We start from the raw sequence: 16,828 nt of genomic DNA on the forward strand, positions 1-16,828 counted from the left end.
TTCATTTATTGGCATGCCATGTCACCAAAATACCTTGAGATGTGTGATGTTACTAGCTATGTTACTCCCACTATGAGCAGTCTAAGTTACTACCCACTATGAAGGTAGTAACCTAGACTAGTAACATGGCATATCTTTACTATTAAATTGCAATGCAACCGTGGTAAGTCATTGTTGTTTGACCGATTTACCCCTAAACTTGGAGAAAAATTACCCACCATTGCCATCCGTAAGTGGAAAAACGTTTCTCTTTTTTTTTTTCTCCCCTGCCACGCAGCGACTACCCGCCGGACTACAAGCCTACATCACCGCCCTTCGCTGCCCAAAAGCGCCCGCCCGAGCTCTCTTATCTGCCGCTTGAGGCCAACCCACCGCCCACCCCTGTCCGCTACAAATCGGCGCCTCTCGAGTGGGGAGGAAAAGGGGGACGGGCGAGGCCGCCCCTGGTTTCCGCGGCGTTTGCGCCGAGACTGCTCCCCGGCTCCCGCCCTATGCGCCGTGGTAAGTCATTGTTGTTTGACCGATTTACCCCTGAACTTGGAGAAAAATTACCCACCATTGCCATCCGTAAGTGGAAAAACGTTTCTCTTTTTTTTTTCTCCCCTGCCACGCAGCGACTACCCGCCGGACTACAAGCCTACATCACCGCCCTTCGCTGCCCAAAAGCGCCCGCCCGAGCTCTCTTATCTGCCGCCAGGCCAAACCAGCACCGCCCACCCCTGTCCGCTACAAATCGCTGCCTCTCAGGCTGGGGGAGGAAAAGGGGGACGGGCGAGGCCGCCCCTGGTTTCCGCGGCGTTTGCGCCGAGACTGCTCCCCGGCTCCCGCCCTATGCGCCGCGCGCCGAGACAACTCCCCAGCATTAGGACGACATCCGGCTGCGCTGGCCGCCGGGCCGGCTCCTGCCTTCGTCTAGCCCGGACGCGACTCCCCGTGCCTAGATGCTGCTCTAGAGCGGCCGTTTTATGGTCACCATGGCCACGGAGGAGCCTAGGCCCACGCTCGCTACAAGCGCCCAGCGTCCAGCGCGGGAGCGCCGAGACCGACGGTCGCAGAGGCGGACAGTGGCCTGCTCGGCAAGACGGCGACGCCCAACGCGAAGGAGCTGAAGCGCATCGTACATGGCTGAAGCCTCTCTCCCATGGAACATGCCCCCTCGAGCTAGATTGGGATTCCGTGAAATTAACTCCAGAGGAGGCCGGAGAGGCACGGATTCGCCGTCACACGCTGCGGAGGAGCCAGATCCATTATCTAGAAACCATTTCAAACGAGGAGGATGAATCAACGCACGAGGTAAGAGGAATCGAGATGGGATTTAGCTGGTTGCCTTGTTCGTGCAGAGCAGAAGCTCATGGCTAATAAAATAAAACTGGCAGATGGGCCTAGCTTAAGGTCACTTGTGCGATGCAGCTAATGACTACTAAATTACTTTCTAAACTCACTGATTCGCCTGTGCTTCGTTTAATTTTAGGTGTATAACTAGATGCATTAAAATTTAGATAAATATAAAATATATTTAATGTGATGGGGAAGTTGTTAGTATCAGCCAATATAAGATGCTTTTGGCAAACTATTTTAGTTTACCACAACGGTTTGTATTATGGAATGGAAGTAAGTAGTTGTTTTTTTCTTTATATGCATAAGACATTCTATTACGGTTATAATCAAACAAAGGGATTTCAAGCGTAGTGCAGCCTTAATATTTTTTAAATCCTATGAAACTTTTTTATGGATTTTTTCACAAGCATTATATTTTATATATGCAAGAAAAATAATTTAATGGATCGTGGCAACGCACGAGCATTGTGCTAGTGTTACTAGTCTAAGTACTCCCCACTATGATGAGCCTAACAAAATTTGCTGGATTCGCCACACTGGATCTAGTTTTTTCGTTGTTCTTAGGTGGGGGCGGGGGCAACCCGAATAGATGGACTGGGATATGTTTTTGAGAGGCGTTCTCATCTATGTGCCCCCGTGGTACTTTCCCCCAAATTTTCCACCGTATTTTTAGGCTACGTAGCTTTTCGACTTTGATGGTGAAGTCGGAGCTGAATGCTACAATCCTACACATAGAGTAGCACTATTTATCATGCTTAGGATCATAATTCAGTGAACTACCCATTTTTAGGATAATTTTTTTATCTGAATCGAAGCATTACATAAGCTGCATAACTAGGATTGACAAATATTTTTCATTGATTCCACTGTTACTTTAGTCACTAGAATGGTAATTTATTGTGTGTAGAGATCATATGAGGGTTTAGGCAGCCCATTTTGCATTTTTGAACTGAATTTATGTAGTCATGAATAGTCTGAATAGATTCAGTGTTTTCTGTTTCCGATGTTAGGGCATCCCAGCGGCGCGAGGCAAACGGACGCTGAGCGACCGTTTTCGTCCGCCGTGACCGGAAATGCGTCTAGCAGCACCTCCAGCGGGGCGACGCAAAATGACCGGGCCGTCCGCGGAGACGCAAACCTGGCCCAAATATGCGCCTCAGATGCGTCTTTGCCTGCGCGGACGCGCAAAGTGTCCGCTCGCGTCTGGCGGACGTTTCGTCGGGCCCTCCTGGCAGCGACCCTGCGTCGATGCGTCTTCTCAAACGCGACAGCGACCGACGCCGTTGCGTCGCTTCGGCAGTCTGCGCCACGTTAATGGCGATGCCTCGGCTACCGAGCGGTCGCAGCCCACCTCCGCCAACCACGTTAATGGCGTCGCCACGCGTCCCGCGGTCACCGCATGCCTCTGGCCTATATAAAGGGGGCGCGCGTTCTTCTTCCTCATCCACTCCTCTAAAGAAACCCTAGCCGCCACAAAGCTCCACCGTAGCGCCGCCTAGGTGTTCTGCTGACGCAGCCAGGCCCGCGAGGAAGTCCATGGCGCGTCCTGGTGGCCGGCGAGGCGGTCGAGGCCGCGGCCCTGGGCGCCCGGGGGACGGGGCGGGGGCCTCCGTGGTGGAGCAGCTACGGCCCCACGCTCGCCGTGGTGGCGCTCGAGCCCGGCTGCCGGCTCACGTTCCTCTACGAGGGGACGGCGAGATGATCGTCAAGGTGTTCGATGACACGGCCTGCTGGACACTACCACACCGGCGAATCCGGCTCGGACACCAATTGTTAGAACTTAGAGTGTTCTTTCTTTGCGGCGAATCGCTACGGGCCGGTGAAGCCGATAGTGGAAGGTTTCTGTCTGTTCTTCCTCGGTAGAACCAACAAGGGCACCGTCATGCCTCCCACTGGATTTTCCAGTTTGGGTGACTGGGTGTGCCCTCGAATGTTCTTTGTTGGCAGCGAACATACGGAAATCAACACAACTGGTTTCTATTTTTAAAATATTTATATTTGTGTCAACCATGGTTCAAACTATGTATTATTTGTGTAAACCATGTTCCAAACTATGTATTAGTTTGTGTAAAATAATCTTCCAATTTGTAATATTTGGAACTATGTTCAAATGGAAAAGAGAAAAACAAAAAAAAATGCGTCGGGCCGCTGGAGCCACCCCCATACGCAAACGGACGCGCGGACGAAAACGGTCACGCTGCGCGACGCAAACGGACGCGTGCGAACAATAAAATGCGTCGCACCGCTGAAGATGCCCTTAGTGGTAGGGCTGTTAGTGGCTGGCAAATGGACTGGACAGAAGGAGAGTAGATTCAGAAATAGCGAGGTGGTTGCTGGTGCTGCTGAGTTTTGTACTTGTGTGTTTTTTCTTAGTTTTACAGTAGGAGCTTGTCATGTGGGGGAAGCACTACTCACGTCGTGCCAAGCCAAAGGCTGGTGCAGTAGAAGAGTCCTAATTAGATTAGCTTTCCTTCAGATTTGTTTAGTTTACTTTATTCTCAAGTCATTTAGTTTTGGAAAGTCATGTAATAGGAAAGATTTGAGTCCTAGTACGTATCTGTTAGGGGCCAGCTATTTATAAAGCTTGGCGATCACCTCTGTTGGGGATATCGAATAATAAACACAGAAAAGGGAGTTTACCTCCGCAGCCTTATCTCTTCTTCCTCGGCGCAACGGCGCCGAAGCCCAAACCCCTCGCCCTCGACCTCCCACGTCTCATAGCTACCCTCTCAGAAACTTAGCACGTGACAACTTGGTATCAGACGGTCAGATCCTCGGCTCTGCATCCGCTGCGATGGGTTCCCCTATTATCCTTGCTGACATGAAGAAGCTTCTGGAGGAGACCCTGGACGCCAAGCTGGACTTCAAGCTAGGGCAGATGGAGACCGATATCAACAGCCTCAAGGAACAAGCAATGGCCCAGCAATTGGCCATTGCACGTTTGGAAAACTCTGTTTTGTCAAGTGGCCCAGGCAAAGCAGGGGTTGAGCATGATAATGCACCCAGCTCCCAGGATGGTGATCGCACCAAGATCAAGGCAGGCGGCGCCGTGCCAAAATTTCACAAACTGGAATTCCCAGTCTATGACGGCAAGGAGGATCCACTGCCCTGGTTGACTCGCGTTGAGCAATTTTTTACGGGGCAAGGGACAGTAGATGACGGCAGAACTTGGCTTGCCTCATACCATCTAACAGGCAAGGCGATTCTGTGGTACCGCGAGCTGGTCACTGAGCGCGGTAGTGAACCCCCCTGGGACGATTTCACCAAGGCACTCAACAAGCGCTTTGGCCCAAGGATTCAACGGACACAACTGGGCGGCATAAAAAATCTGCGTCAGCTCGGTTCAGTGGACGAATATGAGGATAAATTCCTTACCCTTGTCGCTCGCTGTTGTGACCTGACAACAATGCATAAGGTCGAGCTCTTTGTCGCCGGCCTGCGCAATCCCATCCGCACTGACGTCGGCCTCCAGTACCCGACGACCTTAGAAGAAGCCATGGAGCACGCCCGTGCCTATGAACAACGCACCATGCCAGATGAGGATGGTTGGGACGCTGAACCGGCACTGATAGGCACATCGGCTATCAAACCGGCACCTTCCAAGTTGTTGACCAAGCCATCTACGCCGGTGCTAGCGCCACCACTTCGTCCAACTGCTTTTGCAGATGGTGCTGGTGGTAAACCAATCCTTACAGGAAGGCGGCCTTTCAAGCGACTCACACCTTCTGAGATGGATGAGCGCCGCACAAAAGGGCAATGCTTTAACTGTGATGAACAATTTGTTCCTGGGCATCGTTGCAAGCGACTTTTCATGTGTTACATCGACGGGGACGACACGTATGATGATGATGATACATCAGAGATGGAAGTGTCCTTAAACGCCCTTACGGGCATCAACTCGGCCAATACCATGCAGCTTCGTGTGATGGTACACGGTGTCGAGCTACTTGCACTTGTTGACTCATCATCGACACACAATTTCATTGCGGAAGAAGCTGCTGCCCGTGTGGGAATCGACATTATCCAACGACCCGACATGAGAGTTGCTGTAGCTAATGGGGACCGCGTGACGAGCAATGGTGTATGCCGCAACCTCGTGCTGACCGTTGGACTAGAGGAGTTCTGGGTGGACTGCTATACACTTGCACTTGGTGGAATTGATATTGTCCTCGGAGTACAGTGGTTGCGATCTCTTGGACCTATATACTGGGACTTCACCAAATTGGCCATGACCTTTTGGCATGAGGATCACCATGTCACGTTGCTTGGCGAGGCATCGACAGGCGCACGGGCAGCCTCCTGTGATGGTCAGGACCTTCTAGCAGCTCTTCTAGAAGATTTTGCTTTCCTGTTTGCTGAACCACAGGGGTTGCCGCCATCTCGCCCATGTGACCACCGCATCCATCTCTTACCAGGTGCTACTCCTGCGGTGGTGCGTCCATACCGTTACCCAACAATCCAGAAAGACGAGATTGAGAGATAATGCACAGACATGCTGGAACGCGGACTGATTCGCCCAAGTCACTCCGAGTTTTCCTCTCCAGTATTACTCGTGAAGAAACCGGACAAGTCTTCGCGTTTTTGTATTGATTTCCGTGCTCTCAATGAACGGACGGTGAAAGACAAGTTCCCTATTCCCGTGGTTGACGAGCTTCTGGATGAGCTTTGTGGCTCGCGATTCTTCACAAAGTTGGATCTTCGCTCAGGTTATCATCAAGTCCGGATGCATAGCGAGGACATCCACAAAACGGCGTTCAGGACACATGAAGGGTTGTTTGAGTTTGTGGTCATGCCATTCGGCCTTACCAATGCACCAGCGACATTCCAGGCGCTCATGAACTCCGTGCTACGGCCTTTTCTTCGTCAATTTGTCCTCGTATTTTTTGATGACATCCTGATTTACAGTCCAACGTGGGTTGACCATTTACGCCATGTTCGCGCAGTTTTTCAACTCTTGCAGGAACATCAACTTGTACTCAAGCGCTCCAAGTGCATATTTGGTACATCAAGGGTGGTATATTTGGGCCATGTCATCTCCGAGGCAGGAGTCACAATGGACCCAGCCAAGGTTCAGGCGGTGAAGGACTGGCCAACACCTCGAACAGTTCGCGCACTTCGTGGTTTCCTTGGCCTGGCAGGGTACTATCGCAAGTTCATCCGTGACTTTGGCTCCATCACCGCACCCCTCACCAAGCTCCTCAAGAAGGAGGGCTATCGATGGACCGATGCCGCGACGAGCGCCTTTGAAACTCTCAAAGAAGCACTCACATCCGCCCCGGTGCTACACATGCCAGATTTTACCAAACCGTTCGTTGTCGATTGTGATGCCTCAGGATCTGGGTTTGGAGCAGTGCTCCATCAAGGAGAGGGAGCAGTGGCGTTCTACAGTCGACCGATCACAGCAAGCCATGCCAAATTGGCAGCTTACGAGCGTGAGCTCATCGGGCTTGTCCATGCTGTGAGGCATTGGAGGCCATACTTGTGGGGACGGTCATTCCGAGTCCGCACAGATCACTTCAGCTTGAAGTACTTACTTGACCAGCGCCTATCGACAATTCCACAACACAACTGGGTTAGCAAGCTACTTGGCTATGATTTTATCGTGGAATTCAGGCCAGGAAAACTTAATACAGTGGCAGATGCTCTATCTCGCCGCGAGGAGGACCATGGTACGTTGTTAGCAATCTCAGCCCCCTCATTTACCCTCTATGAGGATTTGCGGGCCGAAACTGCAGCTGATCCAACCTTGGTAGCACTCCACCAGAAAATCGAGGCCGGTGAGTTAGATGCCAAGTGGGGCTATACGGACGGGCTCATTACATTCAATGGTCGGGTCCATGTGTTGGCAACTTCTCCATTGATGCCTGCTATTTTGGCAGCTACACACATAGGGCACGAAGGAATTCAAAAGACGTTGCATCGGCTCCGCCATGATTTTCATGTGCCACGGGACCGTGCTGTGGTGGAGGACTTTGTTCGTGCTTGCACCGTTTGTCAGCGCAACAAGACTGAGCACCTGCTGCCAGCCGGCCTTCTCCAATCACTTCAGGTGCCATCTCAGGTGTGGGCAGACATTTCCATGGACTTCATCGAGGGTCTCCCCAAAGTCCGTGGCAAGACCGTGCTTTTGTCAGTGGTGGATCGCTTCTCGAAGGCAGCACACTTCATACCACTTGCCCATCCATACACTGTTGCAACGGTCGCTCAGGCTTTCTTCACAGAAATTGTCCGTCTTCATGGCCTGCCCGAGTCCATAGTCTCAGATCGAGATCCAGTTTTCACGAGCAACTTTTGGTCTGAATTATTTCGCTTGGCCGGCGTACACCTGTACATGAGTTCAGCCTTTCACCCACAATCTGATGGTCAAACAGAGTCTGTAAACCGTATTATTGCTATGTATCTCCGCTGCATGACCGGTGACAGACCACGTACTTGGCTACAGTGGCTGCCTTGGGCAGAATACTGCTATAATACTTCCTTCCAAACAGCACTCCGTGATACACCGTTTAAGGTGGTATATGGTCGAGATCCTCCAGCAATGCACTCCTATCAGCCAGGAGAAGCTCGTGTGCAAGCTGTGGAGGTTCTAGCCAAGGATCGTGATGAGTTCATTCGTGAAGTTAGAGATCGTCTCCTCGAAGCACAACAGCGTGACAAGAAGTTTTATGACGCCAACCATCGCGAAGTTGTCTTCATGGTTGACCAGTGGGTCTGGCTGCGTCTCAACCATCGCCCAGCAGCAACTTTAGGTGTCACACGGGGCAAGCTCTGTCCCCGTTTTTATGGACCCTATAAAATCACCGAGAAGGTTGGTCTAGTAGCCTATCGGCTCCAGCTGCCTCCACGTTCCCGTCTTCATGATGTGTTTCATGTCAGTCAGCTCAAGGTTTTCCATGGAGAACCCCCCACATAGCCACCTCTCCTTCCAGAAGTTCACCATGGCAAAGTTGTTCCTACACCTCTGAAGGCACTCAAGGTCCGCCTTAGTCGTGGTGCTCGACAGATCTTAGTACAATGGACAGACAGTGCAGCATCTGAAGCTTCTTGGGAGGACCTCACAGAGTTCCAAAAGACATACCCAACATTTCAGCTCGAGGACGAGCTGCTGGTGGAGGGGGGGAGTGATGTCATGTGGGGGAAGCACTACTCACGTCGTGCCAAGCCAAAGGCTGGTGCAGTAGAAGAGTCCTAATTAGATTAGCTTTCCTTCAGATTTGTTTAGTTTACTTTATTCTCAAGTCATTTAGTTTTGGAAAGTCATGTAATAGGAAAGATTTGAGTCCTAGTACGTATCTGTTAGGGGCCAGCTATTTATAAAGCTTGGCGATCACCTCTGTTGGGGATATCGAATAATAAACACAGAAAAGGGAGTTTACCTCCGCAGCCTTATCTCTTCTTCCTCGGCGCAACGGCGCCGAAGCCCAAACCCCCTCGCCCTCGACCTCCCACATCTCATAGCTACCCTCTCAGAAACTTAGCACGTGACAGAGCTTGTGAGGATGAAGAATGAAATAGGAGCTGGGCAAACCTTTATTTTGTCCTGTTTTACATGTTTGTGTTTGATTCTTTAAAGTGTTGTTTCGATCTGTAGTTGGAAGAGTGTTGTTTGATTTGGTTAGGATCATTTAGTGCCTATAAATTTAAGGCTGGGAGCAGGTGTTGTCATCAAGGGGTATCAAAGAGGTTGTCCGCTTCCCTATTGTTTGAATAGTGTTTTTAGTGGTCAGTGGACATATATGCATACACATACTACATGTTGGAGAAGAAATCATCTTGGATATCATGTGCTGTTGGAAATCATCTTGGATAGTTTTTGCGACTGTGGGTTTTGCCTTGTTAGATATATCCCTGAATCAACCTGCAATACAATAGTATTTTGTTTTCCAGTCATTGAAGAATCATATAGTATGGCTAAGTTGTTTCAGTATCTCAGTATTATCAGTAACTTGGTTCTATCATTCTTAGCTCAGCTTATCATTTATATAGCTCAGTATTATCACTAGCTCAGTTTCTCATTCATATCATTATTTTTTTTCGTTTCTAATTTTTCAAGTTCTTCCGTCCTTATTCTCTTTCTCTGTTTCTCATTTAGTCTGATTATCTTAGTCCTTGTTACTTCATTTTATCTCTATCTCAGTCATCATTTATGATACAAATAGAGATCTCAGTCATCATTTATGCTTCTTCAATAAATGTTGAAATAAGCAAATTATTATTCTTCTCTGTAATTATCTCAGTCACTCATTCATATCATTATTTTTCCAATTTCCAGCCTTTCATTTAGCTTCGTTAGTTATCTCATTCTCTTGAGTTATCTATTGTGAAGAAAATCTCATTTTCTTCGGTCCTTTTTAGTTTGATCAGCTTATCATTTCTGTAGGTCTATCTCTTTCTTCATTTGTTTCATCTCTCAGTTTGTTTAAGTTTTCTTCGTATTCTCTCGGTCTCTCTATTTCTGTCAGTCTGATTATCTTAATGCTGTCTTAGTCATTATTTTTCAGTTCTTCATTTATCTAATCTCTCAGTTTGTCTAAGTTTTCTTCAGTCTTCATTATTTCATTTGCTGTAGAAGAGGCCCAAGGATCACTCGGTCTTATTCTCCTAGTCCTTGTTCATTTTAAATAATTATCTATGTCTCTTTCTTCATTCTCTCATTTTAATTGTCCTCAAATTCTCCCAGTCCTTGTTTCTTAATTTTTATGTTTGTCTCAGTCTTCGTATTTGGATTCTTCAGTTTGGGTTATTCTTTAATTTCTCAGTCTTTCATTCCTATATTCTTAGTCAAATTCTCCCAGTCTCATCCTCTCACTGTCTCTATAATGCTCTTCATGGTTCAAAATTAGGGTTAAGCAAGCGGTGAGGCACCGCTCAGACGAATTGAAGCTTAAGCACAGCATAAACGTTATGTATTGAAACATCAGAAAATAGGGAAGAAATTCTGGGCATGTAGGAGCAGAGAAGTAGAGGAGAGTGGTGCTTTCTAGTAGCGTCAGTAGCGACACCATTGTTGCTATTCATGTGTGCGTGAAAGTGAAGTGAGAGAAAGAGATGAGAAGATTAGATGGATTGCTCAGGTTAGAAATGAGAAATGGCTCAAACTGGGTTAGCAGATTAGGATTCGATAATGGGCTAACTCTGTAGCAGGAAAGAGACCATTAGCATGAGTCTCATACGCCCGTATCCCGCAGACTTTACAATGAAGCAATTCATTTGAGCCGGACCACACGCATATTCATCTTTTTGATTGGCGAGATGTTACCATTTGATTTTCCAGTTTATTCCAAACCTATTTTAGTATCTCATATATTTCTGTCACTTTCATTTGGTGTGTAGATTATCAGTGCTTATTATTGACTCTCAGTGCTTATTATTGGATTGTGAGCTAACAATGATCGTGAGATGTAGTCTACTAAGAAAGCCATGGGTGGAGCAGCTGTTGTAGCATGTAAGTCAATTTCTTTCTTTAGTTCTAATCTTTCTCTATGAGTGCTTATTATTGATTCTCAGTGCTAAGCAGAGCTAATTCTAGAGTTGTAGTTTATTAAGTCTAATTTCAGAAATTATCTACGCATTCTAGTGTTGTCTATGCAATCTAGAGTTGTAATCTATTTTCTCAGTTTGTCTATATTGTAGTTTTTATTTCTTCATATAGTCATCTTTTTTCTCGGTGTAAATAGGTTTTGGTCTTAGTAGTGATTTTAGTATCCAGTGTAATTTTTAGTACATGACTACCTGCATTACCCATGCCTTGTATTGTTTCATAATCCGTAGTTGCAGCATAATAGGTTTTCTAAGATGCTTGGATTGGTGCTTTTCCTTCTCTTAAGCATGAGGTTTTTTGTATTGTTTGACAATATCATCGATTATTTTTTGTGGAGATAAATACAATTAACAGAGGGCTACATTTCTAGCCCAAGAATGATGCAAATAGAGGAACTGGAAAGGAGAAGGGGTGTGTGTGTGGGGTGGGGGAGGGGGGGGGGGGGGGGGGGGTGAAGAACCTGGGCCGAGAGTGGATGAGATCCCGAAGTTTGCCCATCTCGATCTGCCTTCTTCGGTTTGCTGCAGGTTCTCCCATTCCCCTCCATCGTGTTATCACTTGTTTAGAAGTGGATGTTTCTCTTTTTGTATCTTCTTATTGATTCTCATCTTGTTTTTTCTGTTTTGGTGGCAGTCGCCGGTGGATGCAGTGTGTGTGTCTGCGTGAGGAGAAAGAAGAGTGCTGAAGTGGTGGTAGTTGGTAGAACATGCCAGGAAATAGTAGGCATTTTGCTGTTACGTGTGTAAATCCCAAAATGGTGATAGCAGGATTTCCCTCATTTAGTCTGTTTGTTTCATTACAAGGACGAATTTGATTAATTGAGAAAAGTTTGAAGAAACAGGGTAGAAAACCGGACTCAAGTGTAATGAACAGATTAGTTTTAGTTTAATTCACGGACACATCCTAATGAGGATGGAAGCGGGGATGACAAATGAGCTAACGAGTACTAATGTAGTCAAAATCTGACTTAACCCTAATTGCATTTTTATCTAGATGATGGTTAGACCAGTGGCGGATGCAGGAAAGAATTGGGGGGGGGGGGGGGGGGGGGCAAACCTCAATTTTTGTTTTCGCCTCCCAGATTGTGAAAAGCGTTTGCCAAATAAAGTAATGAACAATATATAAGACAAATTTTGTTGTTTGGCTTTAAGGGGAAGAAACCTAAAGCGATGTTTTTTACTAGAAGTGATTATGTGTACGACACCAAATTGCGAGTGCGGAGACTCGAACCTGGGCGGGCGAGGATGTATGAGCCCATCCCAACCATCGGGCTATGCACACTCTGCGGAGACACCAAATTGTGCAAGACAAATTTTCAATCTCACTCTCGGTATCGGGTTGGACCGGAGGTGCGGAATTAAGGTACGCCAACAAAAGCCTACCATCTTCGTTTTATTCATCATCTACGACCAACGGTGTTGAAGAAGATGCAATCTTCTTTGATTCTTGTTTCACGAAAACTAACGTAATTTGGCTATTCCTCTTCATTTCTACGCAATTGAAACATTCAAACATTTAAGTGACTTCGTTTCTACAATTGCCAAACTACTAATTTTAACATTAGCATATTGAATAGCTAAATAGCTGGGGCAATTTTATGTCTTAAATACTTAACAATAACAAATGCAAATAGCACCAGAAAATAGCAGCAGTCAATGGTTAATGGCGAGCAGCGGGCGCGTACATGCTGCCGGCTGCTGGAGTGCTGGAGCCCAACGATGTGGCCCAGGCCGTGTGGCGGCCGGCGGGAATAGGCAGAGACTAACCGTTAGACATTCCCTAAAACAAACCCTACTCCCGTTTCTAGATAATAGAAGGAGCAGACCTGCCCCACTATCCACGCCGCCATACTCTCATATTTCCCCTCTAAACCCTAGATCTTAGGCAATCCTCTATCCACTTTGAGTCCCACATATCTATGGCTATCCTCTCCTCTTAGTGACGTATATCGGACGCCCAAAAGTGGTCGCGAGCGTCCGTTTGCGTTGTCCCGCGAACATATTTTGTTCGCGTGTCCGTTTGCGTCTGGGTGTGCTCCTAGCGGGGCGACCCATTTTTAGATTTGCAATATATTTAGAAAGCATAGAAAGTACTACATTCAAACTATACAAAGTAGTTGTAGAAGACTAGACTACTTGCTGCCTGACGGGCCGGCCCCGTCGCTGCGTCCCTCCCTCGTCTGCTTCTCCGCCACTGATGACCCACAAGTATAGGGGATCGCAACAGTCTTCGCGGGAAGTAAAACCCAATTTATTGATCGACACAAGGGGAGACAAAGAATACTTGAAAGTCTTAACAGCGGAGTTGTCAATTCAGCTGCACCTGGAAACAGACTTGCTCGCCAAAGTTTATCAGTAGCAACAGTTTTATAGCAGTAGCAGTAGTGAGATAACAGCAGCAGAGTAACAAAGACAGCAGTAGTGATTATAGTAAACAGCAAGATTAAAATACTGTAGGCACAGGGATGGATGAACGGGCGTTGCATGGATGAGAGAAACTCATGTAACAATCAAAGCAGGGCATTTGCAGATAATAATAAAACGGTATCCAAGTACTAATCAATCAATAGGCATGTGTTCCATATATAGTCGTACGTGCTTGCAATGAGAAACTTGCACAACATCTTTTGTCCTACCAGCCGGTGGCAGCCGGGTCTCTAGGGAATCTACTGGATATTAAGGTACTCCTTTTAATAGAGTACCGGAGCAAAGCATTAACACTCTGTGAACACATGTGATCCTCACATCACCGCCTTCCCCTCCGGTTGTCCCAATTTCTGTCACTTTGGGGCCTCGGGTTCCGGACAGCAACATGTGTATACAACTTGCATGTAAGATCATAAACAACGAATATCTTCATAAATCAATAACATGTTCAGATCTGAGATCATGGCACTCGGGCCCTAGTGACAAGCATTAAGCATAACAAGTTGCAACAATATCATAAAAGTACCAACTACGGATACTAGGCACTATGCCCTAACAATCTTATGACTATTACATGACCAATCTCATCCAATCCCTACCATCCCCTTCAGCCTACAGCGGGGGAATTACTCACACATGGATGGGGGAAACATGGCTGGTCGATGGAGAGGCGTCGGTGGCGATGATGGCTGATACGTCCAAAACGTATCTACTTTCCCGAACACTTTTGCTATTGTTTTGCCTCTAATTTGTGTATTTTGGATACAACTAACACGGACTAACGCTGTTTTCAGCAGAACTGTTCTGGTGTCTCGTTTTTGTGCAGAAATCCAACTTTCGGGAAAATCCTCGGAATTTATGCAGAAGGCCCTATTTTCCCAGAAAACTGACGGAGCCAGAAGGACAAGTAAGGTGGAGGCCCGAGGGCCCCACACCATAGGGCGGCGCGGCCCAGGGGGGCCCGCGCGGCCATGTGGTGTGGCCCCCTCGGCCGGCCTCCGACGCCCTCCTTCGGACTACTTATTGGCCTCGACCTAAAAACGCACGGAGAGAAGTCGAAGTCGCCAGAAACCCTCCAGAACGTCGCCACATCGCGAAACTCCGTCGCGGGAGCCAGAAGTCTCCGTTCTGGCACTCCGCCGGGACGGGGAATTGGAGGAGATCATCGCCGCCATCACCGCCAACGCCTCTACATCAACCAGCCATGTTTCCCCCATCCATGTGTGAGTAATTCCCCCGCTGTAGGCCGAAGGGGATGGTAGGGGTTGGATGAGATTGGTCATGTAATAGCATAAGATTGTTAGGGCATAGTGCCTAGTGTCCGTAGTTGGTACTTTGATGATATTGTTGCAACTTGTTATGCTTAATGCTTGTCACTAGGGCCCGAGTGCCATGATCTCAGATCTGAACATGTTATTGTTTCATCATGATATTCATTGTTTATTGATCTTACCTGCAAGTTGTATACACATGTCGTTGTCCGGAACCGATGGCCCCGAAGTGGCAATCGGGACAACCGGAGGGGATGGTAGCGATGTGAGGATCACATGTGTTCACGGAGTGTTAATGCTTTGCTCCGGTACTCTATTAAAAGGAGTACCTTAATATCCAGTAGTTTCCCTTGAGGCCCGGCTGCCACCGGCTGGTAGGACAAAAGATGTTGTGCAAGTTTCTCATTGCGAGCACGCACGACTATATATGGAACACATGCCTATTGATTGCTTTGTACTTGGACACCGTTTTATTATTATCTGCAAATGCCCTGCTATGATTGTTACATGAGTTTCTCTCATCCATGCAACGCCCGTTCATCCGTCCCCGTGCCTACAGTATTTTAATCCTGCTGTTTACTAAAATCACTACTGCTGTCTCTGTTACTCTATTTCTTTGTTATTTCACTCATCGCTATTGCTATAAAAGCTGTTACTCTTGATAAACTCTTGCGAGCAAGTCTGTTTCAGTGCAGCTGAATTGACAACTCCGCTGTTAAGGCTTCCAAGTGTTCTTTGTCTCCCCTTGTGTCGAATCAATAAATTGGGTTTTACTTCGCTCGAAGTCTGTTGCGATCCCCTATACTTGTGGGTCATCAAGACTATTTTAAGCGCCGTTGCCGGAGCATAGCATTATTTGGAAGTTCACTTGGATTAATATTGTTCGCTGCAAATTCTCCATCATGGGTAAACCTCGCGATACTAAGATCGCCATATTGCCATCCACTACAAGAAAAGGTACAATTCTGAGTACCTCCGCTACACTTGATTCACCATCTGTGATTGATAAACTTGTTTCTCCGCCGCATGCTTCACATGCGGGTACTTCTGCTGAATCTGAAAACTCTCATAATATTGATAATATTTCTGCTGTGCTTGATGATAGTGGTTCATTGGGATCCTTTCTAGATGCTACGATTGCTAGGTCTAGACAAATTGAAAATACTGAAACTCCTAATGCTACTACACCTGTTTATTCACCTGAACTTGATTATTTTAGTGATGATCCTGATGAAGATTATGTGGAGCTTAATGATGATTTTATTGAAAAATGCAATGCTACTACTGATGCAAGAAAAATTAAAAAGTTGCTTGCAGAACATGCTGTTAGATATAAACTGTCTCCTGATCCTAAATTTGCCACATCTCCTATAAACATTAAGGATAAAGATTATGATTTTTCTCTTGATTTATCTCATATAGCTATTGTTGAGAAAACACCCTTTTGTGGTACTGAAAAAGAAAGTGCTGTTGAACACATGACTGAGTTATCTACCCTAAGTAGCTTGTTTTCTGATGATATCAAGATGCGTACTTACTTTGTTGCTAAAATCTTGCCATTCTCATTAAAGGATGACGCTAAAACTTGGTATAATAGTTTGCCACCTAATTCTATTAAAAGCCCAAAAGAATTGCTTGATGTTTTCTTCCGTAAATACTTTCCTGCTAGTGCTCAACATATTGCTTTGCAGAGAATCTATAATTTTAACCAGGAAGATGGAGAGAAATTGCCTGAGGCTTGGGCGAGATTCTGCTCTCTTATTAGAGCTCGGCCTGACCATGATTTGGAAAAGCATGATTTGCTTGATATATTTTATAGTGGACTAACCATTGAGTCTAGGGCATACCTGGATAGTTGTGCTGGTTGTGTTTTCAGGAAAAGAACTCCAGGGCAATATTTGAAGAATTATTGGCTAAAATAGGCCGGAATCATGATGATTGGACTACGCCTGAACCAACTCCAACGCCAATATTGAAGAAGAGGGGTATGATTAAATTAAATGATGAAGATATGAGGGAAGCCAAGAAGTCTCTCAAGGAGAAAGGTATTAAATCTGAAGATGTGAAGAATCTTCCTCCCATAGAAGATATATGTGAGATAATTCCCCCTCCATCCATGATTGAGGTAAACTCCCTTCAACGCTTTACTAGGGAAGATATTCCGTATTCGAAACCTCCTGCACAATGCTTAGATGAGTTTGATAATTATATTGTTAAGCAAGAAAATTTTAATATGAGAGTAGAGAATCATT

The 16,828-nt window shown here is 46.6% G+C and overlaps 1 protein-coding gene across 1 annotated transcript; it reads left to right on the top strand.

Moving 5' to 3' along the window:
* Positions 1-4,132: 4,132 nt before the first annotated feature.
* LOC139839072 (uncharacterized) lies at positions 4,133-5,821 on the top strand. The gene has a single exon (XM_071829119.1). It carries the CDS (start codon positions 4,133-4,135, stop codon positions 5,819-5,821), a length of 1,689 nt encoding a protein of 562 aa, XP_071685220.1.
* Positions 5,822-16,828: the final 11,007 nt, after the last annotated feature.

The sequence above is a fragment of the Lolium perenne genome, chromosome 4 (genome assembly GCF_019359855.2).
Source record: "Lolium perenne isolate Kyuss_39 chromosome 4, Kyuss_2.0, whole genome shotgun sequence".
In the NCBI taxonomy this organism is placed as follows: domain Eukaryota; kingdom Viridiplantae; phylum Streptophyta; class Magnoliopsida; order Poales; family Poaceae; genus Lolium; species Lolium perenne.